We start from the raw sequence: 12754 nt of genomic DNA on the forward strand, positions 1-12754 counted from the left end.
TCTGTGCAGTAATTGGACTCCCATGCATCTCCCTTCTGCTGTGCATAAATGAGATGATTCCAGCTTTCTTGTTGTCTCTTTCAAGAGACAACTACTGGTGCAGTCCTGGTACAATAGACCTGAGCAAGAAAGGATGAATGAAGCAAAAGAACTTACCCTTGTGTAGACTCCTTATTCATTTTCTCTGCTCTACATTCATACTGAATCTTCTTCTTTATAATGTTATTAAAATAACAGTACAAATATTATATTCTTAGATGTCAGGACGTGCTGGAAGACGGGGACAAGATATGATTGGAGATGTGTTCTTCTATGATATTCCATTGGCTAAGGTTGAAAGACTTATCAAATCCAATGTACCTCAACTGAAAGGCCAGTTTCCTCTGACTATCTCCTTAATACTGAGACTCATGCTGTTGGCTGCAAAGGCTGATGACAAAATGGATGCCAGAGCAAAGGTTTCATATTTTTTCTTAATATGAATTCAACTGTGTCTAAGTTAAATTAAGTTATAATATCTCCTTAACACGAGCAGAAAGTTATGCATTTCAAAAGTAAGCTGTCTGTCGGAATACAGATTTTAGAAGCAGCATAGCAGAGTGAGATCTGCTTTCATGTTCTCTGTGGTATCACACAATGCGTTTTCATCCATCTTTCTTGACAATAAACTACATAGTCAAAAGGAATGCTATTATTGGGAGAGCATTTTTACTTGTTCTATACAGTATGTGCACTTCTTTGGAGAATCAGAAAATCTTCCAATATTTCCAGCTTAGTTTGAGGAAAAGAGGTGAACGTATCTTCCCCTCACAAAGACAGCTATGAAGTGAGACCTCAGTTGAAACAATGAGAAAGCTGTGTGCATTACTCTTTTTTTGGAATCAGCATAGTAGCAGTCTGGAATCAAAAAGCTAGATCTTAAATTGGTTTGCTTATTACAATATGCATTTCTTTGCATTTCTATTTTCTTTTGTTTTTGTTTAGGCATTGTCAGTGCTGAAGCACTCGCTGATGTCATTCAAAAGAGAAAGATATGTTGGAGTTTTAAAAATGTATTTTATGTTTTCTTTGCAGTTTCTTATCAAAGAGGTAGGTTTTAAATCATTCAGGATAATGCTTATGTGTAAATACAGGCTTGTTTTTCCTTCAACCTATGGATTCTCATAATTCAGTTCTCTTTGCTTTAGGAGCCATGTGTTTTAATTTCTGGGCTCTCTAGTTAAAGAGTGACAGGAAAGCACTGGAGAAAGTTCAGTGGAGGGCCACAGTGATGATTAGGGCCAGGAGCATCTCCCTTAACTGGAGAGGCTGAGAGACTGGGGGCTGTAGTCTGGGAAGGAGAATACTAAAAGGGATCTTAGCTTATCGGTACTTATAATAAACTCAAGTGTGGGAATGGAGAAGATGGGGACTCACCTGATACTCCCATTGAATAGGAAAATCTGAAGTCAGTTTGCAGGAGGCATAAACAACATATCCAAAAAGTTACAGTTAGCATAAAAACTGGCCAAAACCAGGCCCAGGTGCATGGTATACTGTCTCCCATGCTTTTCTTAAGAGTGGAACAAACCAACCAACCCCAACAACTGCAAAAATATGGTTCTCTGCCTATTTCTTACTTGCTTATAGGATGTGATGCCAGGAGGGTGTCCCAGAACTCATAGCCTTTAATTGAGTTTTATTCCACAAGCTCACCTGGCTTTTGAAATTGTGTATACTTCTAGCACCTCGACATCCTGTGACAATACACTTGACTGATCACTGCTTGTTCTGCTCTCATCCTATCAAACATTTGGATTAATGGTTTTTGAATGCCATCAAATATCACTTTTGTGACAGTATGCACTTGTCATTTGCAACATGATCTACACTGGTACTAAAATGATGAAGTCAACGTTTATGCTTTGCGTAGGTGATAAGGATCTTCCCTAGAAATGCTCAGATGTTTGTTACCTTATTTTCCCGTGATGACACAGTTTTGGCTTCAAAAAAAAAAAACCAAAAAAAGAAACTGAGCTTGTTGTTCAACATATGCATTGGGTTGAATGACTATCTATAATATGTAATGCCACCATTTTGTGTTTTTGTCAAATGGAAGTTGACAACTAAACTTATTTTGCTGTCAAACAGGGCTACTTGGATCAAGAAGGTAACCCCGTAGGTTTTGCTGGGCTTGTGACACACTTACACTATCACGAACCTTCAAACTTTGTCTTAGTGAGTTTTCTTGTGAAAGGTTTATTCCACAAACTGTGCCGGCCAATTAAGGAAGGTAAATAATATTTCATGCATCTTAATACTTCACACATTTTACAGAGTCTGTGGAAGGCTCTGCAACCCCAAAGGTCCACAGACTTATGTGCCTCCTTGCTGCTCCTGCCTTTTGCTTACCTAGCCTTCATCCCCATGTTGGCTTTTGCCTGTGCGCACTCTGCATGTGCTTGGATTTCTGAGAAAAAAGAATGCTATGCATTAGAAAAGTTCATTTATTCTAGGAAAAAAACCAATTCTGTCTCCAGAGCATTAATGTTACACAGAAAATAATATGAATGACTTCTGAATATAAACTATAAAAAGTAGTTAATATCGCTGTCTTGTTGCACGAGTAAAATCTGTTTTGTGCAGTAAGATGTGATGTGTGTACACACTCTATCAGTTTGTGGATACAACTGTTTAATTACCTCATGGAGTTTTCTTTGTTTATCCAGTTGTATCCAGTTTGGCAGTCAAATCTTGCCTATTGCAACTGAGAGGGAAACTCCTGAATGGAAGTTATTTTAAGCAAACTTTAGGGGCTAAGTTTTCATAAATAACCCGTGTGCTTTCTGCTTTGATACAGGCTCAACTGATTTCTCGGAAGAAGTCCTAGAGAAGCTAGTGCTTGTTCTAGCAAATCTATTTGGGAGAAGATACCTTCCAGCCTGCTCAATGGCATTTAAACACACGTTTTACCAGTCCAAGGTAGAGAAAGCATTGCTCTAACTTATGTCGTGAACTGCCTCTGTGAATTTGTTTCCATGTGTCAGACTAGTGCCAGTGTGGACGTTCAGTAGTTTGAGCAGCCAGCTGCCTCCCCTGCCCTCCCCAACTGCTTCCTCATTACTCCTCTATGACAGGACAGTAAGAAAATAAGATTGTAAACTTCATGACTGAAGACAAAAACAGGGAGTTTGTTTACCCAGTTATAATTTCACATACAGCCTTAGCTTATTACCTCTTAATACCCAAATCTGTTTTAAGAAAACAAAACAAAACACCAACCCACCTTTCTTGTCCTTACTTAGCTTTCCCTTGTTCAACTTCACCCCTTCATTCCAAACTATTCTACTTCCCCTGATCTATGACGGACACGAAATGAAGGGCTGAGGTCAATTCCTAACTATTGTCATTCCTTCCTCCTTACTTTTCATTTCAGCCCTAGCATGCTAGCATGGGTTACTCCTGTGAGCTGTGTTCTTCCTGGATAAATGTGCTCCACCGTGGGCACTCCGCAGGCCACAATTCTTCCAAGAAATAAACAGCAGCTCTATTCTGGGCTCCTCTGCAGGCTGCAATGTGGCTATCAGCTGTGGCATGAACTTCTCCACAAGCTGGACGGAAATAATTACTCATCTGCTGTATCCATGGCCTGTGTTAAAATACCTGCTTCACTGCTCTTTCTTTTACAGCGTGTAGAGAATCACCAGTTACAGCATCTGGAGCAACACCTCCTCTCTATTTCTTCCCTGACCTTGGTGTTCTAACTGCAGTTTCTCAGCTTTTACTTCACTCCTCTGCCTGTGTGACACTTCTGCCTTTTGTAAATACCTTTAGCAGTAGTTGCTGGGCTCATCTTTGCCCTGGGCTGGGTCTGCTGCAGAGCTGGCTGGAACCACCTGAATCACAGGCAATCCTGGCCTCTTCACAAAGTAGCCACCTCTGCAGGCACCTACTGCTAAAACCTTGACACCTGTACCCAGTGTGAATTTCTGAAAAAAACAAAGTACTTACCAGCTGAGGACAAAGAAGCCTTGTTTCTTCAAGCACACAAGAAGCAGTTGAGTGTCCTGTTTAATTAGAAGTACTGAGTTTTTTCTTTGTCTTAAGAAACTGTAGCTTTTCCTGTCACGTAGCAGTGACCCAGAAGGATATTAGCACCATCTGCAGGCCTGTGTAGGCTTAAGAGCATCTTTTTCCAACAGTGGGACAGTAGTACAGGATGAGCATTATCTCATGCCCAAAGTAAACCTAACTTAAGGGTTTCACCACGTGCAACATCCTATTGCTGCCTCTTCCATGCAAACTCCATTTTTAGAGCACACAGCTACAGCCTGAGCACAAACAAAGCTTCTTTGCATTTCAATGCTCCTGTGTCCAGTTTCTAAAAAAGACCAATTTCTGAAAAGTGGCTACTCATACAAAAGGGCTTTCTGAATGGCAGCAAAGCACCAGCGTTTTTCACGTGTGATGGGGAATCCCTGAGCACTGATGTATGCAGAACTAGATCTGAGTAGGTAGTCCTGCAGAAGTACCTTATTAGCTATCTAAACATCATTTAATAAAGCTGAGTAGTCTGAGTAAAAATTCAAGGAATTTGTATGCTTCTTACTTTCCGTGTCTTTTTCTGTTTAAAACAGATGTGCATCTCAGGGAGAAACTCTCGAATTTTAGATGGATAGTTGGTCTGCCAGATGAGGCAGAGTTGACAGTGGTAGTTTCTTTTCCTTTACGTGTGCTGTTCGTACCAGTAATTGTGCCGAAGTACAAGTGACACATCTGGAGAAATTACCTGAATTAAGGCATGAAGTGCTTGCTATTTCAGGTCTTTCTAGAAGATCTGCCAGAAGACTTTGCAGATGCTGTCAATGAGTACAACACCAAGGTTGAAGAAAACTTTGCTCATTTTCTTCTGACAACAGCTAAGCTGGCAGATATGGAAGAAGAATACAAACTTCCACTGTCAAAGACAGGTAGGAAATGAAAAACAAATGCATAATGAGCATTTGTGACATTATTAGGAAAGATAAATTATCATTTTGTAAAAAAAAAAAAAAAAAAAGTGAATTTAGACATGTTAGGGACATACAGTTTCTGTTTTACTCCTGATGTACCAATTACATTAGTATATGGTAGCAATTTTGCACAGGAAAAAATCACTTCGGTTGCTATTGTTCTAATAACTTACAGAAATTAATATTTAAGGGAATTATTTATAAAATGAAAACAACTATAATTTTATTGAAAGCCTTTTTATTTAATAATGAACGCTTCTGCACATCCTGAAATGCTTGCAATGCTTGAATAGCTTTCAGAGTCTTGAGAGTGTTAGACTGTAGAATATGAAAAGCCCCTATGAAAATATGAATTATGAAAATGAGTTTACAAAATCAGCATCCCCAGTTAGAGTATTTTTGTGAGTACTACTTTTATTTAGAATGCGAGCCACAGAAACTGAATTTACCCCTCTACCAACGTGGAAAAGTTTCTTATTGAAATGAAAGGTCTAACATTCAGGTGTGGTTGCACTCTCCCTACTTTGCTGAAGCTGTTTAATTGCAAGAGAAAATATTAGGAACTGCATTAGATTTATTAAAAAAGAAATGTGAGATTGAACTGTGTCCTGAAGTTCAAGCAGCAGAAGAGACTTTTGTACTTAAACTTTGGAGCAATGCTGCAAAGAAAATACACTGTGAAACTGCTGCTGTTTTTTTGAATGGCACAGAGTGTAACAAAAGCATACTCAGCATCACAGATAGCAGGAAAGGCTGCAGTTCAAGAAGTGAAGTTCAAGAAGTAAAATTGTTAGCCGTTTGGAAACCAAGTTTCTATTTAAGCTGTTTTTCTTCAACATAGGATGCAATAAAACCTGTAAATAGAAAAAGCACTCTCCTAGGTTTTGCTGTTCATTCACAAGTCAAGGAGAAAGGTTAAGTCATACGGAGGGGAGGAGAATTTAGATGCAGTTACCCTCATCATGAGAAAGCCTTTTCTTATGCACTGTGATCAATTGCTTAGAACCTCCTAAGAACAAACAAACACCATGAGGGATTTAAGCTTAGAAGATTAACTACAATTACTACCATTAGTGGATAAATCTCAAACTTGCTTGTTTTAAAATTCTCTGCTGGAACTGCCTGTGTCTGTATGGTAGCTGTTGTTGTGTTTGGAACTTCCCATCTAGATTTCTCATCTGAAAAATGGCACAGCACTGAACTGGCATCTTATTTGATGGACAACACCAAACGCATATCTGCTGTCTCACCTTTTGCGTGTATATCCGGAATGGTTGATGATGATCTATTTCATGGGGAGAATGTTAATAAAGTGAGTTATTGTTTCATAAAGGGCAGAATTTCATTACCTTTCAATAACCATGTTTTATTACCATCTTCTTCCCTCTGTTCACCATGCAGGCCTCAAGGATTTAAGGATTTCTCTTTAGGAAAAACAAACTACAGACTCAGAAGAACCAGCACTGATTAGCACCAAATTATAACAACTCAGGAAACGCAGAATGTATGGGTGTTTAAAAAAGAATTTTAAAAAAAAAAAAGCAGTTTGCTTTCTGAGAAAAAGATCTTTGTTCTTTTGGCTGTTAAGTGAATTATTCAAAGTCAAGGAAAGTTCAGCTTTAAAATACACTTCCAGGCTTTTTCTGTTTTTTTTTTTTTTTTTTTTTTTTTAATAAACTCAATTATGCAGTGATTTCAAGAAACTTAGTAAGGCATGTGTTATTGCATTGAGCATTTCCTTCTTTATTTGTTTAGAGATTACGTGAGATAACATGAAGTATGTAAAGTGTAACACAAATCAGTGTGTTTGCTGTTAGCTTGCGTTTTGCTGTGCCCTTCAACACGTCTTGTAGCGTTAGGGAGTTATCACAGCATTCCTGATTCTGATTAGAATAAGGTAACTCAGATGACTACAATTTGGATTTTGTAATTCACTTTCACCCTTAAGATGTGCCGTGCGTAATGCTGGTATGTTGAAAATATCAGCAAGACAGTCTGAATACATAGCATATACTTATGGAAAAGTTCCCATGTAGAACTCAAGAAATCTAGCAGCCTAGATAAATTATTCATGGATCGTTGCAAAGCACTGTAAGTGAATTGAGCAAGATGGCTTCCATCTACAGCCTTTGTGTACTTGTGCAGGTATTTTGACCTGCACAGGATTAGAAACATGGAGTGTGTAGTTGCTTCTACGTTTGTGGCACAGAAAGTACAAAAAAACCCAAGTTATTAAGCAGGCTTTTTTTTTTTCAGGCTGTACTACGCTCCCTTGGAATTAACGTCAGAAACTGCCCTCTGCTTCATTTGAAGAAGTATGATAAACAAGGAAGAAGCTTGCCACTCAACGCATACGCGCTAGACTTCTACAAGCACGGCTCCTTGATTGCTGTGGCAACTGATAACTGGTAGGCATTGCCATCTTTAATACAGTGAAACAGTATCATTGCTTTCAATGTGGTATTAGTACACCTCTTTGTTTTTAAAGCCTTCTCTTTCAGGAACTTAGGATTGCAATATATATATATATTAAATACAGTTAGAGCTGAATGTTACAATGAACACAGAACACAGATAACAGTAAATTCTAATGACAACTTCTGTGAAGTGCCAGATGGATTTTCAAAACAGTACGATAATGCCAAGTCTTTACTGGAGTGATAGGTTATTTTGAGGTCGCGCCAGCTTAACCCAAGTACCACTTGATCAAAACCACACACTCTGGTGTAGAGGGAGATGATCATTACAAAAGCTTGTCTTACTCCAGCAAAACGAAACTTGCTAATGATTCCAAGTTAGCATTAATATTGCTTCGACGCTTCCTCCTTTCTTCATCTTCTTTGAGCATTTGGCAACTTGCCCTCACAATTCAATTACTGTTCTCTCATTTTGCCTTCATTCTCAAAGCCTATTAAGTTTTGTGAATACCTCCTCTCTCTGCTTCCTGAGACAACATAAACTCCATGAATTGCTCTCTGTACAAGTTTGGCATGAATGCTACATCATCAAAAGACAAGAAAATACATTATTGTCAATACAATACTCCTGGTATTCTTAATGACTAGGAAGTGAGATTTCTTAAGCTGCATTCCACCATGCAGTGATCCTCTTTGTATAGAATCTTAGACATTAATGGAAAGCTACTCTTCTTTGTCTCCTACTCCATTTAGTCAGCAGCTTCATCTGAAGCAAACTGCCTTCCTGTTTAGCTTTGGAACACTTAGTTGTTCTAGAAACTGAAACCATGTTGCCAATATTAATAAAATAATTTTCCAACCATGAGTGAGGAGTCATGACAGCTTAGTATGACTACAGAAGCACGCATCTGCATAGCACTATTACATGGGAAGCTTACAGTTACTCTAGAGCCCCACTGCACTAGCACATCTGAATTCGAGGCTGCACAACACATTCTTTGCACCTCAACTGACTTGGCAGGCTTTAACAAGGCAGTAGGATGATAACCATTTCACATTTTGTTTTTTTCAGGTTAAATGAAGGAGATGCCTACTACCTCCTCAAGGATTTTGTACTCCTGATTCAGTCCATAAGGTATGATGACCAACGTGTGCTTTCAATATTTACTACCTTAAAAAAAAAAAATAAACAAAAAAACACCTTAAAAGTGAAATAATACTTTTTTGTTTTTCTTTTTGTAAAAAACAGAACCTCCCTGAGCGAACTGTGCGATGATCCCAATGATAATGTTCTGCTGGCATTTCAAAAACTGGGAGAAGTCTACGAAAGTAAACTCAATGCAGTCTGAGTCTTTTGTTTACAATGGATGACTGTGTGTAGGGTGGGGTGTAACACACAAAAAACCTCCACAAAAAACAACCAACAAAAATCAAAGAACACCAACCTAAAAACCAGTACTACATAATATTCTTACCATATGAACACTATCGGCTATCTTGTAAATTAGAAAGTGACTGAATGTTCAGATGTATTTCATGATAAAATTTTAGTAAAACCCACTATTAGAAATGAAAGATTAGCACAGAAAATTCATTTTGTCATATTAATGTTTTAGTAATTCTAATGTCTACTACATTATAGCTGTAATGTATTTCAAAAGTACGTAATTGCACATTGTGGAAGCAGATTTTCTTTTCAGTCAGTGTTTTAAATTAAGACAGTTCTCAAATAGAATGAATGAGTGTAAGAATTGTGAGGCGCTAATCTTACCAGCTGCAAGTAGGAAAGCACTGGAAACTTTCAGCTCATTTCTTTGGCAATGCAAATAAAATCAACTGTTCTATTGATTTTATATGGTTTTAATAGGTAGTACCATTCTCAACGTTTGCAGAAGCTCTTAAGTCTGACTGCAGCTGTACTCTACGAAACTTGAAGTATAAAGAAGCTTGTATCAAAATAAAGTTTAATAACATGCTCTGCACATTACGTTGCCTCATTTTTCACCTGTTGTACCCTTAAGAGTAAGAAAGATCAAAGGCACCATTAACGTAGCACTTGACCAAGTTCTCTGTCACAAAAGTTGACTGAAGTGTTTTCTATTTCTATGCTCTGTGGTTGTTTTCACAGGGAGGAAAAAAACCCCAACTTTTTCATGTGTTAATAGTTCTTCAGTTTAACCAGATTTTTGTCTACCTGTAGTCTAAATATGTAGCTGTGCACACAGCATATTACAGGTACAACATCCACTCACTGTTTAGAGGGATAATAAAGCATCCTTTGTAGCCCCTGAATGAAGAATGGTTTGGGGTGGAAGGGTCCTTGAAGATCACCTAGCCCCAACCCCCTGCTATAGGCAGGGACACCTCCCTCTAGATCAGGTTGGTCACAGCCCCATCCAGCCTGGCCTTGAATGTCTCCAGGGTGGGGGCATCTAAAACCTCCTCACTGTCAACAAACTGAACGAAGTTATTACTGATAAAGTAAAAAGTATATACTAAGAACAATGCAGAATCCTTTTTTGAATTAACTAGTTCTGCTGCTCCTAAGCTTAGCACTGATGAAGTTTTTGACTTGAAATCTCTCTAAGCAACATTAAACTCTCAAGTACGATGTGTTGTGTAGGGGATATTGAGAGGAAGAAACTACGTAGACAGGCTGTGCTGCTGCGCTACTATTAACTGACTGAAGTTTTCCTGCATTTTTAAAACCTATGAAATAAAAATCAGGACTAGAACTGAACATAGTGGCAGATAACTCTTCAATTCTATGTGGAAATAAAACCCAGTAAAGCTTACTCTTTACCATCTGGCAAGTTGTGTTCTACACAGGCAAGTCTTGCACAGCCAGAGTAAAACTGCCCTTATTTATATATTGCCATGTACGTGTTTCCTGATGGAGTAACCTTTATAGCTAGCATACAATTAATTCACTGATCAAATAATAAAGTCAGAATAAACCATATTTGAGAAGGTAGCATGAATTATGGACGAAAAAACAGATTTATGTGTATCAGAGAACACTAATTTTATGTTGAAGACTACTGTCTCATAAAGCCTTAGGCACAGCAGTCTATTTTTTACTTTCAGCAGCATGTCAGAAACACCTCACTTCTTTGAGGACTATCCCAAAGACAAAGACTTTGTACAATAGAAGCAGAGAACTAAGTCTCAAAGTGATTAAAAGTGATGAAGCAACTAAGGAATCAACTTTTGAAAAGATTAAAAATGAGTTGTCTATTAATTTAATGCCTCTCTGGGCTGTAGTGTTACCATGACCTATCGTAGAAGGTCAATATCAAAGTACTGCCCTGTTTCACCTGAAAAATGCTGACCTGCAAACTGTCACTCACCCCCTCAGACCTCTATTTGCCATGCCTGAAAAGTCAGCTTCAGGACTGTACTGAAACCGTGCACCAACAATTTCTCTGGTTGAAAACAGTGCATCACAGTCTGCTTATGTACTTGACCATTTTACAATTATGTCCTTCCACTCAAAGGGAAAGTTTCTAATTTAATTTTAATCAAACTCACGAAGCACTGCAAATTCTGGAAATTAACAGAAGATACAACAGAAGTACGTAATTTAAAGACACTGAGCAGGGTTTCTGAACACTCCTGTCATAGAGGATTTTTTTGATGTAAAAAAAATAATCAACCCCTCATTTTCAGAAATGTAATGTTCTAGCAACAAGTTTCCTAAGGGACTGTATATCTCCACTGCTCCTGTTTTCATCATAGAGAGATCCATGAGGACTGCCACTGTCAGCATGTAATGGCCTCACAGGAATTTAACTTAATACCTTTTTGAACACTTCTCTCCTGTGCATTCTGAAAAAAACATACAGATGTTTTGAGATAAAAGTACACCAATTCTCAGGAAAAAACAGAAAAAACACTTAAGGGATGAACATAAAGAATGATAACACTAACAATACAGAATTTTTGCTATCTTCCTTACCACAACACAGGCACCACGAGAAGATAAGCAAGTTCTAGAAACTGTTTTTCAGCCCATTCAATGGAGGAATTCAGTAGCACCAAAACAGTGCTAGTGAATTCCTGCCAAAAATTTAGAAAAAACCAAAATTGGTTTAGAAAACATTAATTTAAGTATTTCCAAGTTTCTGTCATAGTGAGTAAATGGATAAGCCTCACAGATTTAAATGTAAGTGAAGTCAGATCGTGAACTTGGACATCTTTGGAAAAAAACAAACAAAAAACCCAACAGAACAGAACTGTGATGCCACTGAAAATTTTCAAAGGGATACTGAATGTTTTGCTTCAGAATTTATGATCTGAAACTTGCCAGTTGACATATCCACATAATGGGGGATTTATGTAAGATCTGGCAGCATTCATCTGGAAAGCAAACACTAAAGGAAGGACCTTTAACTTAGCACTGCACTACCAGCTACACCTCCTAATAGCTAAAGCACACACATCTCTTGGCCAACAGGTGAATAAATCAGAACAGAATGGTGAATAGATTAGAAATGACCCAATTTTTACTCTGTGCCATGTTTCACAAAATAAAAATAAAAAAACCAAAATCAATGAGTTTTGGGTAATTAATACTTACAGTTAGAAGTGCAATTTCCTTTTTCCCTGACGTTGCACGAAGATTGAAGGAGATTTTGTTTTAAAGGCTATATCCTCTGGATAATCTCATCAAAACAACAAGTTAGAACTTATCTACTGGTTTCCAAATTGCTGCCAAAGGGAACTGAGAATTAAATCACTTTTTGTAAATGTAGCACTGCAGAAGTGTAGCTGATATACTTCCATGACTACCAAGAAAAATGTGGTAGTATTCCAATTTCAAATGGATCAAATTATTGAAAGTAAACTAGGAGCTGTACCTTCCTTATCCATTAAACACGGCACAGAAAAAGAATACGGTCAAAGGGACATGAAAGACCATTTTTAGTCATGTCTTCTACAACCTTTATTTCCCCAGGGCTCTTCCACGCTCAACAGAATGATAGTGTCCGTGCCCTCCTATCCCATAACCCTACTGCAAGTGCTACTGTACTGAAAGCAATCTATTTTGTCCTGCTACTGGGTCTCCACTGAGCCTGCTCTTGGAGACCTCTGAGTTTCCCTACTACTCCTAATACCCCCATAGCGCTTCCTGGCACTTCTGCTTGTGAAAGACCCAGCACACGCGGTCAATTCTTCAGCCTTTAGGAAGACATGACATTTTTCATTGCTTTTCAGTTTGGATTTTTAGAAAAAAATTCCTTCAGCATACGGTACTTGCTGATAAGCAGCTATGTTTCTACCACATCCCTTAACAGGTAAGATTATCATAAGGAACAGCTATAAAAAGACAGGTAATTCCCACTG

General features: G+C 38.1%; 1 protein-coding gene across 4 annotated transcripts in view; it reads left to right on the top strand.

The window, feature by feature from the left end:
• DDX60 (DExD/H-box helicase 60) overlaps positions 1 to 9388 on the top strand; it is a 41012-nt gene extending 31624 nt beyond the window's left edge. For 3 of the 4 annotated variants that reach the window (XM_052690137.1, XM_052690138.1, XM_052690139.1), the window contains 9 exons: positions 258 to 458; positions 985 to 1089; positions 2131 to 2272; positions 2840 to 2961; positions 4802 to 4949; positions 6161 to 6303; positions 7248 to 7399; positions 8481 to 8543; positions 8658 to 9388. In XM_052690137.1, coding sequence (XP_052546097.1) covers positions 258 to 458; positions 985 to 1089; positions 2131 to 2272; positions 2840 to 2961; positions 4802 to 4949; positions 6161 to 6303; positions 7248 to 7399; positions 8481 to 8543; positions 8658 to 8757 — 1176 coding nt within the window. In that variant the 3' untranslated portion in view covers positions 8758 to 9388. The remainder of the gene's footprint in view (positions 1 to 257; positions 459 to 984; positions 1090 to 2130; positions 2273 to 2839; positions 2962 to 4801; positions 4950 to 6160; positions 6304 to 7247; positions 7400 to 8480; positions 8544 to 8657) is intronic. The other variant, XM_052690140.1, reaches the window with a different exon arrangement.
• The last annotated feature ends 3366 nt before the right edge of the window (positions 9389 to 12754 follow it).

The sequence above is a fragment of the Tympanuchus pallidicinctus genome, unplaced genomic scaffold (assembly GCF_026119805.1).
Source record: "Tympanuchus pallidicinctus isolate F22 unplaced genomic scaffold, pur_lepc_1.0 scaffold26, whole genome shotgun sequence".
Classification (NCBI taxonomy): Eukaryota; Metazoa; Chordata; class Aves; order Galliformes; family Phasianidae; genus Tympanuchus; species Tympanuchus pallidicinctus.